The following is a 17417-nucleotide window of genomic DNA, read 5'->3' as shown; positions in this document are numbered from 1 at the left end:
CATCATTTTTCACCCCAGTTACCTGGTTCTCTTCATTAACTTAGGGCTGCCTGTTCTTTTACAGCTGGTTTGCCATCCACCCAGTCAGCATGAACAATAGCAATCATCTTGTAAACAGCGACAATGTGGGCTATGCCTCTTACCTTTTTGAGCAAGAGAAGAACAAAGGATATCTACCTGGAGAGGTGAGAATTTATGGCATTGAAAGCTTCATCTTAATTCATTGAATATCATCATTCATTCAGTGTTCAGAATAGCTGATTCAAATCTTCAGAGGAAAGTGTCATCATGGATGCCACATACTGACATGCTTGGATAGAAAGAATTCTCCATCCTCCCTAAGAAAAATTTTAAATGACCGTTAGCTTTGTGTCAAATACTACTGATGTGATGATTTCATAAAGTTACAATTAGTTGGATAAGGAAGGGCAAATTAATATATAATAACTTTTGCCATATATAATTTTTGACTAACTTGGAAATATGATAAACTGTGTTGTGTTTATATCTCTTGTTTTCAGAGATATAAAATTATTAAGCACCTTCTTAATGGTATAGGAATCTGAATGAGGACAAGGAATGAGTCCTTTTCTGTGGTCCAGACTTCCCTCTTAATTTCCTTTCAAGGAATTTCTACTTTCCTGCAATACGGCCTAAGTCAGAGACAACCCTAATCCATTAGAGTTGTCTTTGTAACTTTGAAATGTAGTGAGTGATGGGATCAGAGTTGGGGGTGTCCAGGAACCCAGTCCATGTACTCCAGGAAACTCGTCAGCTTTGTGTAAATTACCGACTGTAGATATTTGGCGAGGAAGGACCCTGCTCTGCTTGACCCCAGCGTCTAACCCCTAACTGCAGAAGAATATATGATGGGATGAGAACCCCAGGCCCTTGCCTAGAATAAGTGTTCTGTTTCAAGATATTGTGTTGGCCAAAAAGTTCATTCAGGTTTTTCTGGCGATGTTATGGGAATATTAGCCCATGAACATCTGGTCTGATTTTTTAGCTCCTTTGTTGACAAATCTCTATTTTTTTCATTTTAGCCTGTGTTTTAGGGAAAAGAAAGGAGTTTCCCATTATCTTTTTAGTATAAAAAAAGACACATAATCTCCTATACTTGATTATCTCTTTCCCTAAGAAAATTTAAGAATTTAAGGTAGAATTGTAGTCCAGTTGGTTGAGGTTAAGGTCTTACCCTACTCTATAAGGTTTTGTGTTGTTATTTCAGGTTGAAGAGATAGAGAAAATATACACAGAGGGCACGTCTGGGTGGTGGAGGCTATGTTTAGGTTCAGTTGTGCAACAGAAAAATCTGGACTGGCTCTTCACTTTTTAAGCCAATAGGCTATTTATTTTTAAAGGGAAAATGGATATCTGAGCTCCAGGTACAACACCAGACACTAGATTGATGGGTCAGCATTTTAACTCGTTGCACACTGTATTTCTTGTCAAAATGTTGCTGTTTGAGACACAAATTTGAAACTCTCCTACTTGAAATAGCTTTATTGATAACTGGAATATCACAAGTAATAACACGTATGCTGACGGCAATGTGAGCCTTTTCAGAAATAAAAAATTCTCTCAGAATATTGTACATCCTCCTTTTGTCGTATGCAGATGATTTTGAATAGTTCACCGGAGTGGGTTGAATGTTTGCCTTTTTAATGAACTCATTGTGGTAAATAAGAAAGAATAGGCCTTTCTCACCTTCGGAGATGGCCCACACTCTGTCTGTGGAGTGTGTTTCTCTCTAAATAAATCCACTTCTCACCTATCACTTTGTCTCTCACTGAATTCTTTCTGCGATGAGACATCAAGAACCTGAGCTTCATTAAGTCCTGAAACCAGTTGTTCTACAGGAACTGAGACCCCCACTCAGGTGGAGGATGGCGACTACCTGCTGAGCACAAGCACTAGACCCCAGACTGTTTGGAACCAGAAAGTTGATGATTAAGATTCCTAAAACACCACACTGCTACTTCACAACATATCAGTGAGAAGAAAGTCATGAATCCTGCAGCCTTCACCCCCAAATGTTGCCTTTAAAAATGCTCCCCTGAAAGCCATTGGGGAGTTTGGGTCTTTTGATCATGAGCTGCCTGTTCTCCTTGCTTGGCCCTGAAATAAAAAAAAAAAAAAAGAAAGAATAAACGGCAACTGGATGTTTCTTTTGGCAGGGACCGTATGTAGCAGCTTTTGCTTCATCGAACCTGGGAGATGTGTCCCCCAATATTCTTGGCCCGCACTGCATCAACACGGGAGAGTCTTGTGATAATGCCAATAGCACTTGTCCCATCGGTGGGGTAGGTAATAATGACATGAAATCTGTTTTTGCATCTCAAGTACATTTTATGTTTAACTATTCAACATTCATGTACAATTATGTTCTCCTCAAGTATACTCTGACCTACTTACTGCTAGCATTTGCTCTTCTCAAAAGCACCCACTAAATTGTGATTGAGTAAAATTGTAGTTTTCCATTTGATTGTTAAATTTTTTGAATGGTAAGACAATTTAGTAAATGTCAGAGATTAAATATCCTTCCCCAAAATTGGACAGCCTGAAACATTTTCCCTTGGCATTTCTGAAGTCACAATTTAGTACAAAAACTGCCTGCCTGAGACATTTCTCAGTGATTATAAAGTCTATAGGGTTTTCTAAAAATACAAGGTCAGAATTCTTTTTCCTTTCTTATAAATTACAAACAAAACAATCTTGGTGTAAAAACTCAAACCACATGGGAAGCATAAAGAGCAGTAAAAAGTGAAAGTCCCTGTTCACCTCCTTCCCCTCTACCCTCTCCCTTTCCCCAAAGTTACCACTCTCACTCCTCTTCATATGTTTATGTGTTCATGAACAACATTCTATACCTTATTGATTTTTTTATTGGTATAGGATTTGAGTTTTCTACCTAATTTGTCTTAAAAAAATCTCTTTATGACTATATACAATTCTATGTGATAAGTTTTAAAGGTAGCAAGTAAGGCTGTCCTCCCATCTTCATTTAGATTTTTGCAACTTTGACATGAGCAGCAGATTCTAGCTTCTGGGTTCTTATTCTTTGTGTTTATACGGTATTTCACCTGCCATATTGCTTTTATTAAACACTATTCCTGGGCTATTTATTTTATCCCAGTCAACCCCACTCAATGAGAAATATAGTTTTAACAATTATACTTTTCCATTGTATATTACTATTTTTATATAGAAAGTCTTCATACACCAGAAACTAACATAACATTGTAAATCAACTATACTACAATGAAAAAAAGTCTTTGTTACCATTCACTTCCAAAATTTTTACACATCATTAATTCACATTAGATTTGAGGATTACTTGTTAAATTCCAAAATTCACAGATGAAATGGTTAAATAAATTATAATACTTATTTGCAATAGAATATTATGCATCAACTTCATGTCTTATGTTGGAATACTTAATGTGGGAAAGAGCTCATAATACTAAGGAACTCAGGCTTTAGTATTGCATATTCATCATGACTGCAGTTTTGAGAATAAATGTGTCATAGTAAAAAGACAAAATGAAACACACTGGTATGTTAACCACGATTTTCTCTTTTTGGCACTAGTATAGGCAGTTTTCTATTTATTTTTTGTTCATTATTTTAATTCTATTTATACTTTTTAATACTTTTTCTACAATAAGTATATTTTACTTTATAATCAGAAAAAATTACAGCAAAATCATACCCCCTTCCACAACACAATTCAGTTTCTCTTCCTTTCCCTTCGTGTTGGATTAGCTTCCCTCATGTCTGCAAGATACCAGTCATCATTGAGGAAGGTGTGTGCTTTTTTCTCTCATACCCAGTAGGAGAGAGAGCGAGCCTCTCTTCCAACCACGGAATAAGAATTCTCTTTAGTCTGACTGTCAATTTATGTCACATGTCCATCCCTGGACCAAAACAGTTGCTGGAGAAATGGTATGTGTTGATTGGCTTAAGCTGGGTTCCAGACCAATCTTTGGCAAAACCTAGGGAATTTCCATGATCGCCTTAGACTTATTTGGAATGAGGAATGGGATCACTGCAAGGAGAGGGATGGCTTTCTGAACAAAACCAGAAAACGCTTGAGAAAAAGAAAGAGGGAAATGGACAAATGTTGCCGTGTCTTCTGCTTTAATGTGGTTTCTTTAAAAAGTTTTTTTAATTTAGAAAATAGCTTTAATGTTTTTTAGAAAAATGATATATGGTTGTTAAAAATACACACAGGGCTTCCCTGGTGGCGCAGTGGTTGAGAGTCCGTCTGCCGATGCAGGGGACACGGGTTCGTGCCCCGGTCTGGGAAGATTCCACATGCCGCGGAGCGGCTGGGCCCGTGAGCCATGGCCACTGAGCCTGTGCGTCCGGAGCCTGTGCTCCGCAACGGGAGAGGCCACAGCAGTGAGAGGCCTACGTACTGCAAAAAAAAAAAAAAAAAAAAAAAAAAAAATTCACACAATATTGAAAAGTTCAGAAAATGAAACTTATGTAAAGGAGCACCCCTTAATTCCACAATTAACCTGTGAAAATTTTAATAAACATCCTTCCAGACAACTTTTTTTTTTTTCAAAGATGTTGGGGGTAGGAGTTTATTAATTAATTTATTTATTTTTGCTGTGTTGGGTCTTCGTTTCAGTGCGAGGGCTTTCTCTAGTTGTGGCAAGCGGGGGCCGCTCTTCATCGCGGTGCGCGGGCCTCTCACTATCGCGGCCCCTCTTGTTGTGGAGCACAGGGTCCAAATGCGCAGGCTCAGTAGTTGTGGCTCACGGGCCTAGCCATTCCGCGGCATGTGGGATCCTCCCAGACCAGGGCTCGAACCCGTGTGCCCTGCATTAGCAGGCAGATTCTCAACCACTGCGCCACCAGGGAAGCCCCCCAGACAACTTTTTATGCACCTGTACACATATATATGTACAGTTTTACATAGATGGGATCATATTGTAATGCTGTTCTATACCCTGCTTCCTTATTTCCAGTAAATATACTTTCAAACATTATTTAAACTAACTTCGTAATCTTTATTTTTAAGTACCATAATTTGGTTAACCAATCTCCTACTGCTGAGTATTTTCTTTCCTTTCCTGCTTTTCTCCTCGCACAGTCTCTCCCTTCTTATTTTCTTCCTTCATATAAGCATGCTATGGTCACTACGCTCGTCATATATTTTTTCACATGTGTGAGTTTCACCTTAGGACAAATTCTTTCAAGTGAGTTTGTTCTTTTTTTCAAAGCGCCTCTAATATACACTACACATTGCTCAAATACTCTCAATCACGTTTCTGCCCACAGTGCATGAGTGACACTTTCCCCAAACTCCTCCAGCAGGTTTGTCAATCTTTCAGTTTTTTTCTAGCACAAATGTGAAGAGTTCTCTCTTCGTAGTTTAAATTTAGTAGTTTAAATTCATTAAGATTGAACTTATTATAACGTTGAATGGCCATTTACATTTTGTGTGTGTGTGTGAATTACCTATTTCATCTGCATCCATGGTGTTATCCATTAGGATGCTTTTTTTTTTCCCAGCTTTATTGGGATATATTGACATCCAACACTGTCTAAGTTTAAGGTATACAATGTGATGAGTTTTACTACAAATAAGAGAATACCCAACTCAATATGAATGAACCAAAATGTATTAATAAGGGTATTTTTTTTCTTGCTGACTTTTTAAAGCTCCTAATATATTAAAGTCTTAGTTTGTCATAAACTGCAAACTCATCCCTCAACACCCCATTTATCAGTTATCTTTCAGTCTTATGTTTTTCCCCCCGGTATGGATGTTTAAACTGTCAAACTGTGTTCCATATAATTTTTAGAAGGGCCTTTCACATCGTTAGACTTTAGAATATATTCATCCATATTTTCTTTTAATACATTTTGGGTGCCATTTATAATATTTAAGTATCCGATCAGTCGCAAATTTTTCTGGTTTAAGAAGTAAAATATAGAGCCAGATGTATTTACTGATTTTTTTTTCCAGAGGGTCAGCTAGTTGTTCCAATATAATTTTAACTGAGTTTCAATTGAAGGCAATTATGAGCAAGCACCATAGGCAGGAACCAGTAAAGAGAAAGATGTGCAGCAAATGGAAAGACCTGGCTTTAGGTAATAGCTCAGATATTAGCTACCTGTATAATCTTCAGTAAATCTAACCCACCTGAGCCTCAGTTCCCTTATTTTTAAAAGTAAGTTTCTAGAATAGGGGATTTCTAGCAACATTCATTGCTCTAATTCCGTGAATGATTTTGCTTCTCATAATCTGTAAATTAAGAGAACACCTGAAAAGAAATGCTGGAATGTGGCTTTAAAAAATTCTATTTGCTTAGATTCACTTGTCATTTTCCATTCCTTAAAAGAATCGCTTATTTCACTAAGAACACATCTTGTGTCATTTTGTTCCAGCCTAGCATGTGCATTGCTATGGGACCTGGGCAGGATATGCTTGACAGCACACAAATCATAGGACGGATAATATATGAGAAAGCAAAGGTAAGCTGTGGGCCTGCTTCTTTCATCTTCATTCAAAACTATGCTTTAAAATCCACTGACATTGTTCATCAGGAAGCCCGTAATTGTAAGGAAGACGGCAGGAGCTTAAGCTGCACCAAGGAGTCTGGAAGACTGAATGCTGTTTATTGTCAACCAGGAAGGTTGTTTTCACAAACCACACAGGAACCTCTCTGTGACTGCTTGTGTCTGGCTTCTTATGGGAAGAACATTTAAAAGAAAGTAATCAGGAAACATTCTCTTTCAGCCAGAATGCTTGCTTCAGGTGGTTGGATGATAGACTGTAAAGTTTTCAATTCATGTGGTATGACCAGAAATAACCAGACTGACCCAAATTCTCAGAAGTCTCTCAGGCCTTGGCCTGCCAAGTCACCTGACCATTTCTTTCTTTAAAAATAAATAAATAAATAAATAATAAATTAATTTTTGTCTGCGTTAGGTCTTCGTTGCTGCGCGCGGGCTTTCTCTAGTTGCAGCGAGCGGGGCTACTGTTTGTTGCGTTGCGGGGTTCTCACTGCGGTGGCTTCTCTTGTGGAGCACTGACTCTAGGCGCGCGGGCTTCAGTAGTTGTGGCACACAGGCTCAGTAGTTGTGACTCGCGGGCTCTAGAGTGCAGGCTCAGTAGTTGTGGAGCACGGGCTTAGTTGCTCCGCGGCATGTGGGATCTTCCCGGACCAGGGCTCGAACTCGTGTCCCCTGCATTGGCAGGAGGATTCTTAACCACTGCGCCACCAGGGAAGCCCTACCATTTCTTAACTTTTCCTTCGGTGACAAGGTAAAGCTCATTGGCACCACTGCCAGTTCTTGCAGTTTGGATTCAAATTAGTCCCTGGTCTTTTTTGATATGGAAAGATCATCCATCTTACATTTTCCTTTCTTTTTAAAAGATTTTTTGATGAAGAGAGAATCTGGTCTCCAGTGAGCTTACTACAAGTTACTCTACCCTCCTTCCTGTTCTAAATTTTATCTTCCATTTTGCTTACATATTTTGTATCAGCTCCTATGGAGACATTTCTGATGGAAAAAACAAAAGATAGCTTTGGGCTGAGCCATCTCTGACAAAGATAGTTAAATCTATTCGTTTTTATAGCTTACCCATACCTTTAGTGAGCATGGGCTTGAGAGAGGGTGTGTGTGTAAATATTTTGTCTCAAGGGTTCTAAAATGTTTCAGGAGCAATTAAGGAAGAACAAAAACACCTTGAAAACATCAGACACCAGCCAACCTAATTGCTGCAGTTTCTTTTTAATTACTGTGGTGTTATCAGTGGATTGTTCTAAATTAACAGATTCTATTTAGGGTGTGCACCCCTGACACAATCTGGCCTCAGAAATTTTGTTACCATTCTGAGCCCAGTCAACATAGAGATTTGTCCCACATTCTGGATTCTCTTCTCAGCAAGGCACAACTTCCCTCTTAATGAGGAGACGCAGGCTGCAGCTCCTGTTACTGACAACTTGAGCATTCCCATGTGGCTGTGGAAACTGACATGGCAATAGAGTAGAAATGAGTTAGGTGTCAGGCAAAGGCATTGGTGCTGAAGCAGGGTTCGCCTCTACTGTATGATACAGTTCAATACAAACAAACCTTCCTAAATATGTTTTGACTCACATTGCCCCTAAGATTAAAAAAGCATCAATTGACCATACTGGAAAAAAAAGAACATCCAAAGGTGAACAGTGGGTGGGGGAACAGATGCAGATGAAGTGGGTCCTGAAGACTTTCAAGCCCCCCTTTGGCACCAGCCCTGCCAGAGGACTCAAGGACTGTGAGAGGGAAAACTCCATGAGAATCCCCATGGAGGCGCCCTTGTTCTGGCAAAGAAGGTAATTTGGCCCACCTACTCCTAACCTTAAATTTTCTTGGCTGTCTTTCTAGCGAGATTGGAGCATTTGTACCATAGCCTGCATCACTGGAATTTCATATTTGTGGGAAATAGACACAGATCAATGGTCTCAGGGCCTTCAAGTTTCTGGGAAGCTACAGGGGGTTTGGTGGAGAGATGCGCATGCTCTGTCTAATCAGACAGCAAAACAAAACTTGACTGAAAGACTCTTTTCCAAATTGGCACTTCCTAGGTACGGTTGCTGGTATTCATTTTAGCTCTTTTGCTTTTAATGGTAAGGCTGTGTGTGTTTTCTAGGAACTGTATGCCTCCGCCTCTCAGGAGGTAACTGGGCCACTGGCTTCAGCTCATCAGTGGGTGAATATGACGGACGTCACCGTCTGGCTCAATTCTACACACACAGTAAGTGTCACTGAGTCACACTGATTATGCCACAAGGGTAAAGTTCTGGGCTGATCTCATTATTGAAGTTCAACTTCTGTTTCTTTTTCTGTTTATGTTTCATTTTTGTTCTGTTTTTTTTCAATTTTTTCCTTTAGGCAAAAACATGTAAACCAGCCTTGGGCTACAGTTTTGCAGCTGGCACGATTGACGGATTTGGAACCCTCAACTTTACGCAGGGTGAGGTGCAGTCTGATGTGATTTATGGTTCCAGGTTCTGAACTTCAGGGTTCTGTTCTCTAACAAGGTTTAATGTAACCAATACATTTACTATTTTTATTTTTTAAATTTGGGCGTATGCAGGCTTTCCAGGTTTGTACATGATTTCTCAGGGGTAGGTATCTTTTATAATTTAGCTTTCCACCGATTCAAGTAGCATCAGAGATTCTCTTTGCATTTCAATCTATGAAAGAATAGTTTTAGGGCTTCCGTGGTGGCGCAGTGATTGAGAGTCCACCTGCCGATGCAGGGGACACGGGTTCCTGCCCCGGTCTGGGAGGATCCCACATGCCACGGAGCGGCTGGGCCCGTGAGCCATGGCCTCTGGGCCTGCACGTCTGGAGCCTGTGCTCCGCAACGGGAGAGGCCACAGCAGTGAGAGGCCCGCGTACCGCAAAAAAAAAAAAAAAAAAAAAAAAAAAAAAAGAATAGTTTTAAATTGGGCTGGAGCCTGGGGTGGAGTTGGAGTGGTGCAGAGCGGGAGTGTCATTGTAACTTCGACAGTATGAGTTGGCCCTTCCATCTGGTTGTTAGTGTCTCTTTCCCAGATTCCTTTATTGGAGCCCAGATTCCTCAGAACAGAAGCTTTTAGGAACCTAAAGCATATGGTCCTGGGTCTTCTTCCTGTGTGTATTTCCATGAATTTATAACTGATTATTATAGGTTTTATACTTTTATCCTGATTATCACTGTGATAACATGCACTGGTAAGTAGAGAAAGTTAAAAAAAATTGAAGAGTATCACCTACAGGCAATATTTTGGCTTATTTCATTCTTGTCTTTTGTATATATATATATTTTGGAACCATTAGTTAAATTAATAAATACAGTTGTAATGTGATACAGTTGGCATCATCTTTCCTGGTAATAGTTCATCTAGTTTGGTCTACTGTTCTAAAATAAATAATTTTTAACAGGTTTATTGAGATATAATTCACAAAACATAAAATTCACCCATTTAAAGTGTATAGTTCAGTGGTTTTTTGGTATATTCACAGATATGTGCAACCATTTCCACAGTCAATTTTAGAGCATTTTCATCACCTCAGAAAGAAACCCTGTACTCTTCAGCTATTACAACACAGTCTCCGTCTCTCCCAGACCTAAGCAACCACTAATCTCTCTATCTCTATATTTTCCTGTTCTGGACATTTCATATAAATGGAATTGTAAAAAAAAAAATGTGACTTTTTGCATTGGCTTCTTTCACTTAGCATCATGTTTTCAAGGTTCATCCAAGTTGTAAGATGAATTAGTATTTCATTACTATTTTTTTCTTTTTAAAAAATTGTTTTATTGAAGTATAGTTGAGTTCAACGTTGTGTTAATTTCTGCTGTACAGCAAAGTGATTCATTTATACATATCATACATTCTTTTTCATATTCTTTTCCATTGTGATTTATTACAGGATATTGAATATAGTTCCCTGTGCTATACAGTAGGACCTTGTTGTTTATCCATTCTTTGTATAATAGTTTGCATCTGCTAATCCCAAATTCCCAGTCCATCCCTCCCCCACCCTCCCTCCCCCTTAGCAACCACAAATTTTGTTCTCTATGTCCGTGAGTCTGTTTTTGTTTTGTAGATAAGTTCATTTATGTTATATTACGACTGAATAATATTCCACTGTATGGTTTTACCAGATTTTGTTTATGCATTCCTCAGTTGATGGACATTGGGGTTGTTCCACTTTTGGATTGTTAGGAATAATGCTGCTATAAATATTCATGCCCAGGCTTCTGTGTGAGCATATGATTTCATCTCTCCTCTTTGGTATATGCTTAGAAGTAGAATTGCTGGATCATATGCTCACTCTGTGTTTAATAATTTGAGGAACTGCCAGACTGTTTCCAAATTGTTGCACAATTTTACATTCTCATCAGTAGTTCTGAAGGTTCTGATTTTTCTACATCCTCACCAATACTTATTTTTATCTTCCTTTTGGATTCTATCTACCCCCTGGGTGTGGAGTGTTATCTCATTATGGTTTTGATTTGCATTTCCCTGAAGATTAGTGATATTGAAAACCTTTTCACGTTTATTGGCCATTGAGTTTCTTCCTTGGAGAAATGTCTGCTCATATATTTTTCTTATTTTTAAATTGGGCTACTTGTCTTCTCATTACTGAGTTGAAAGGGTTCCTTATGGGTCCCATATATGCTCTAGGGATGCCCGCTAGCTGGGCTGCTTGGGTCCTTCTGCTGTGGTGTGCTGACTACTGTGGGTGGTCTCGTAGGCTTGGCTCTACCACCCGCCCCGGGTCTGGTTGGTTGCCAGGCCCTGCCTTGTGCAGAGTCTGCTGGCCACTGCTTGGTGGGACTGGGTCATGAGGCAGCTGGCTGCAGACCCACAGGTGGCCCCTGGGCTACTGCTAGCTCACTGGTGGGCAGAGCTGGAGTCAAGGAGATCCTGGGCTGGTGTCTTCCCACTGGTGGGTGAAGCTAGGTCCTGGGGCTAGTGCCAGCCCAACTGGCAGGAAGAGCTGAGTCCTGGGGTCTGGCTACAGGGCCCAGGGTCCCAGAGCTGGTGTCAGACTGCTGGTGGGTGAGGCTGGTTCTTGACATGGCTGGCTGCAGAGTCCAGGATGTCCTAAAGCTTGTGTTGGCTTGCTGGTGGGCCGGGTCAGAGCCCACCTAGTCCCAGAGCTGGTGCTGGTCTGCTGATGGGTGGACTGAGTCTGCAGGCAGCAGGGGTACCGTTGTCCTGAGGCTGGTGTCCGCCTCACTGGTGTGTACGGCCTGATCCTGCATCCTCTGGTGGGCAGGGTTGTGTCCAGGGGTGGCTGTGGGTTCAGGGGGTGTCTTAAGGCAGCTCGTCTACTGGTGGATGGGACTGTGTCCCCACCCAGTTAGTTACTTGGCTTGAAATGTCCTAGTACGGGTGCCTGTGGGTTGGTGGGCATGGGCACAGCTGGGTCCTGGAGCTAATAAGCTAGAGGGAGGATCCAAAATAGTATGTGGTAGAATGAGCTCCTAAAAATGGCTGCCACCAGTGTCTGTGAGCTCCAATTGACCACTGTCTCTCTGTGAGACTCTCCAAGATTAGCAGGTAGGTCTAACCCAGGCTCCTTTCAAATTATTGTTTCTGAGCTGGGTCTCGGAGCATGTGAGATTTTTGTGTGCACGCTTTATTAGTAGAATCTCCATTTCCCACAGCTCTCTGGGTCTCCTGCAAGTAAGCCCCACTGGCCTTCAAAGCCAAAAGTTCTAGTGGCTCATCTTCCTGGAAGAGAAATGCTGGGCTGGGGACACTGATGTGGGGCTCAATACCTTTGCTCCTTGGGGAGATGCTCTGAAATGGTAATTATTTTCCTGTTGCTGGGTCACCTACCCAGAGGGTATGGGTCTTGACTACCTATATCACTGTGGTTCTTCTTTATATCTTTAGTTATAGAAGATCTTTTATGGTAGGTTCTGGTCTTTTCCATCAATAAGTGGTCTGTAAATAGTTGTTATTTTGGTGTGGCCATGAGAGGAGGTGAGCTCATGGTCTTTCTACTCCACCGTTTTGGCTGATCTCCCTACTGTGGGTTGTGTTTCCACCTTCTTCATTGTGTCCTTTTAAGCACAAAAAGTTTTAATCTTGATGAAATCAAAATGGTCTATTTTTGCTTTTGTGTCTCATGCTTTTGGTGTCATACTTAAGTATCCTTTGCTAAATTTGATGTCATGAAAACCTACCCGTTTTCTTCTAGAAGTTTTATGGTTTTAGCTCTTATATTTAGATCTTTGAGCTATTTTGAGTTAGCTTTTATATATGGTGTGAGGTAACAATCCACCTTCATTCTTTTCCTTGTGGCTATCCAGTTATTACAGCACCATTTGTTGAAAGGCTATTTTTTTTAACCCATTGAATGGGCTTGGCACACTCATTGAAAATCAGTTGACCATAGATTCATGGTCTTATTTCTGGATTCCCAATTCTATTCCGTTGATCTGTGTTTATTTTTTGTGCTAGTATCACCCTTTAAAAAAAGAAAAATCATTCCTTTTTTATAGCTAAGTAGTATTCCATGGTTCGTATCACCCTTTCTTCATTACTATTGCTGTGTAGTAAGTTTTGAAATCAGGATATATGAGTCCTCCTACTTTGTTCTCCTTTTTCAAGATTGTTTTTGCTATTCTGAGTCCTTTGCAATTCTATTTAAATTTTAGAATCAGTTTGTCAACTTCTACAAAGAAGTCAGCTGAGATTCTGATTGCAATTGTATTGAATCTGTAGATTAAATTGAGGAGCACTGTAATCTTAACAATTTTAAGTCTTCTAATCCTTGAACATGGATGTTTTCCTATTTATTTAGGGCACGGAGTAAAGGGAGAACTCTCCTGTGCTATTAAAGTAGTATATCACATTCATTTATTCACATTTTTTGAACCATTCTTGCATCCCAGGAATAAATCCCATTGATCATGGTGCATGATCATTTTAATGTGCTATTGAATTCAGTTTGCTAGTATTTTGCTTGGGATTTTGGCTTCTATATTCATCAGAGATATTGGCCTTTTTTTTTTTTTTTTTCTCATAGTGCCCTTATATGGCTTTGGTATCAGGGTAATGTTCGCATCATAAAGCAAATTTGGGAGTATTCCCTCCTCCTTAATTTTTGAGAAGAGTTTGAGAAGAACTGGCATTAATTCTTCTGTAAATGTTTGGTTGAATTCACCAGTAAAACCATCTGATCCTAGTCTTTTTTTGTTAGGAGGTTTCTGATTACTGATTCAATCTTCTTACTCATTATTAGTCTGCTTAAAGTTTTCTATTTATTCATGATTTAGTCTAGGAATTTCTAGGAATTTACCCATTTCTTCTAGGTTATCCAATTTGGTGGTGTATAATTGCTTATAGTCATCTTTTTGTATTTCTGAGGTGTCATTTGTAATGTCTTACCTTTCATTTCTAATTTTTTGAAAAATTTGAGGCTTCTCTCTTTTTTTTCTTAGTTAGTCTAACTAAAGGTTTGTCAATTTTGTGTTTTCAAAAACCAGCTCTTCATTTTGTGGGTTTTTTTCTATTGTTTTTCTGGTCTCTATTTTATTTATTTCTACTCTGATCTTTGTTATTTCTTTTCGTCTGTTAACTTTGTGCTTAGTTTGTTCTTTTTCTAGTTCCTTGAGGTGTAAAGTTAGGTTGTTTTTTTGAGATCTTTCTTAGTTCTTAATGTAGGGGTATATCACAATAAACTGCACTCCCAGAACTTATTTTGCTCTGTACAGTAAGTTTTTGGTATATTGTATTTCCATTTTTGTTTTGTTTGTTTTGAGGTATTTTTGATTTCATTTTGATTTCTTTGACCCATTAGTTGTTCAGGAGTATGTGTTTTAATCTTCACATATCTGTGAATTTTCCAGTTGTCCTGTTACTGATTTCTAGTTTCATGTCTTTGTGGTCAGAAAAGATAGTTGGTATGATTTCAATCTTCTAAATTTGCTGAGGCTTCTTTTGTGACCCTACATGATCAATACTGGAGAATGTTTCATGCATACTTGAGAAGAATGTGTTTTCTACTGTTGTTGGGTAGAATGTTCCATATGTGTCTTTTAGGTCCAGTTGGTCTAAGATATGATTCAAGTCCAATGTTTCCTTGTTGATTTTCTGTGTGGATGATCTAACCACTTTTGAAAGTGGGCCATTGATGTTCCCTACTATTATTATATTGTTATTTATTTCCCAGTGCTTATAAAAGTTATGTTCGCATTATACTGTTAGTCTATTAAGTGTGTGATAACATTATGTCTTAAAAATGTACATTCCTTAATAAAAAATACTTTTATTGCTAAAAATGGTAACCATCAGCAGAGTTTTCAAGGAGTCATAATCATAATCTTTTTGCTGGTGGAGGGTCTTGCCTTGATGTTGATGGCTGCTGACTGATCAGGGTGGTGGTCGATGAAGGTTGTGGTGACTGTGGCAATTTCTTGAAATAAGACAATGATGAAGTTTTCTGCATTGATTGACTCTTTCACAAGTGATTTCTCTGTAGCATGCAATGCATTTTATAGTACTTTACCCACAGTGGAACTTCTTTCAAAATTGGAGTCAGTTCTGTCAAACCCTGCCACAGCTTTATCAACTAAGTTTGCATGACATTCTAAATCCTTTGTTGTCATTTCAGTGGTCTTCAGAGCATCTTCACCAGAAGATTCCACCTTAAGAAATCACTTTCTTTGCTCATTCATAAGCAGCAACTCCTCATTTGTGGAAGTTGTCATCATGAGATTGCAGCAGTTAAGTCACATCTTTAGGCTTTGCTTTTAATTCTAGTTCTCTTGCTGTTATCACCACCTCTTCAGTTACTTCCTCAACTGAAGTCTTGAACCCCTCAAAGTCATCCATGAGAGCTGAAATAACTTTTTCCAAGCCCTTGTTAATGTTGATATTTTGCCCACTTTGCATGAACCATGAATGTTCTTAATGGCATCTAGAATGGTGAATCCTTTCCAGGAAGTTTTCCATTGACTTTTCCAAGATCCATCAGAGGAATCACTTTTCATGGCAGCTATAGCCTTCTGAAGTGTATTTCTTAAATAATAAGACTTGAAAGTCAAAAGTACTCCTTGATCCACAGGCTTCAGAATGGGTATTGTGTTAGCAAGCATGAAAACAACATTAATCTTGTACATCTTCTTCAGAGCTCTTGGGTGACTTGTGCATTGTCAGTGAGCAGTAATATTTTGTTTGTTTGTTTTGTTTTGTTTTTTGCGGTATGCGGGCCTCTCACTGTTGTGGCCTCTCCCGTTGTGGAGGACAGGCTCTGGACGCGCAGGCTCAGCGGCCATGGCTCACGGGCCCAGCCGCTCCGCGGCATGTGGGATCTTCCCAGACAGGGGCACGAACCCGTGTCCCCTGCATCGGCAGGCGGACTCTCAACCACTGCACCACCAGGGAAGCCCAAGCACTAATATTTTGAAAGGAATCTTTTCCTGAGCAGTAGATCTCAATAGTGGTGTTTAAATATTTAGTAAACCATCTTGTCAACAGACATGCTGTCATATAGGCTTTGTTGTTCCATTTATAGAGCACAGGCAGAGTAGATTTAGCACAATTCTTAAGAGCCCTAGGATTTTCAGAATGGTAAATGAGCATTGGTTTCAGCTTAAAGTGACCAGCTATGTTTATCCCTAACAAGAGAGTCAGCCTGACATTGACTTCTCCTCTCTAGCTAAGAAAGTCCAAGATGGCATCTTATTCCAAAAGAAGATTGTCTTGCCTACGTTGAAAATCTGTTTTTAGTGTAACCACCTTCATTCATTATCTTGGCTTATTCTTCTGGCTAACTTTCCTCAGCTTTTACATTAGCACTTGCTGTTTCACCTTGAACCTTTATGTTATGGAAATGGCTTCTTTCCCTAAAGCTCATAAACCAACCTCTGCTACCTTCAGAGTTTTCCTTTGCAGCTTCCTCACCTCTCTCAGCCTTCATAGAATTGAAGAAATTTAGGGCCTTGCCCTGAATTAGGCTTTGGCATAAGGGAATGTTGTGGCTGGTTTGCTTCTCTATCCAGACAATTAAAACATTCTCCATATCAGTAATAAGACTGTTTCACTTTCTTATTTGTGTGTTCGCTGGAATAGCACTTTTAATTTCCTTCAAGAACTTTCCTTTGCATTCACAATTTGGCTGACTATTGGTGCAAGAGATCTAGCTTTTGTCATATCACGGCTTTCAACATGTCTTCCTCACTAAGCTTAATCATTTCTAGCTTTTGATTTAAAATGAGAGATGTGCGACTCTTCCTTCCACTTGAATACACAGAGGCCATTGTAGGGTTATTAGTTGGCCTAATTTCAATATTGTTGTGTCTCAGGGAATAGGGAGGCCTAAGGAGAGGAAGAGAGATGGAGGAACAGCCAGTCAGTGGAGCAGTCAGAACGCGTACATTTATCAATTAAGTTTTCTGTCTTAGATGGATGTGGTTGGTAGTGCTGCCAAACTATTACAGTAGTAACATCAAAGATCACTGATCAGAGATCACTGTAAGAAATATAACAATAATGAAAAAGTTTGAAATCTAGTGAGGATTACTAACATGTGATGCAATGTCATGAAGTTAGCAATTGCTGTTGGAAAAATGGCACTGATCAACTTGCTCAATGCAGGGTTACCACAAACCCTCAATTTGTAAACAAAACCCCAAACAAACAAACAGAAAAACACAATATCAGCAAAGTGCAAGAAAATGAGGTATACCTGTTCTTTCATATCTTTTATGGGCTATTAGTATCCTTGCATTTCAGCTTGAAGAACTCCCTTTGGCATTTTGTGTCTCATAATTCATGTAGGCTTTCTTCATTCTTTTTCATTTTTTTCACTTTAATTGAATAATTCCTAATGACTTGTTTTGAGTTCACAGATTATTTCTTCTGCTTGATCAAATCTGCTGTTGATGCTCTCTACTGCAT

The 17417-nt window shown here is 39.4% G+C and overlaps 1 protein-coding gene across 4 annotated transcripts in view; it reads left to right on the top strand.

The window, feature by feature from the left end:
• ASAH2 (N-acylsphingosine amidohydrolase 2) overlaps nucleotides 1-17417 on the top strand; it is a gene marked incomplete at its 5' end in the record, with an annotated part of 79123 nt that overhangs the window by 31302 nt on the left and 30404 nt on the right. For 3 of the 4 annotated variants that reach the window (XM_082673894.1, XM_082673895.1, XM_082673893.1), the window contains 5 exons: nucleotides 65-185; nucleotides 2178-2303; nucleotides 6406-6492; nucleotides 8654-8758; nucleotides 8896-8977. In XM_082673894.1, coding sequence (XP_082530020.1) covers nucleotides 65-185; nucleotides 2178-2303; nucleotides 6406-6492; nucleotides 8654-8758; nucleotides 8896-8977 — 521 coding nt within the window. The remainder of the gene's footprint in view (nucleotides 1-64; nucleotides 186-2177; nucleotides 2304-6405; nucleotides 6493-8653; nucleotides 8759-8895; nucleotides 8978-17417) is intronic. The other variant, XM_082673896.1, reaches the window with a different exon arrangement.

Source organism: Grampus griseus (genome assembly GCF_964374135.1).
Source record: "Grampus griseus genome assembly, chromosome: 16".
Classification (NCBI taxonomy): Eukaryota; Metazoa; Chordata; class Mammalia; order Artiodactyla; family Delphinidae; genus Grampus; species Grampus griseus.
Note: the sequence above shows the minus strand (reverse complement) of the source record. Positions and strands in the feature narration are given on the sequence as shown.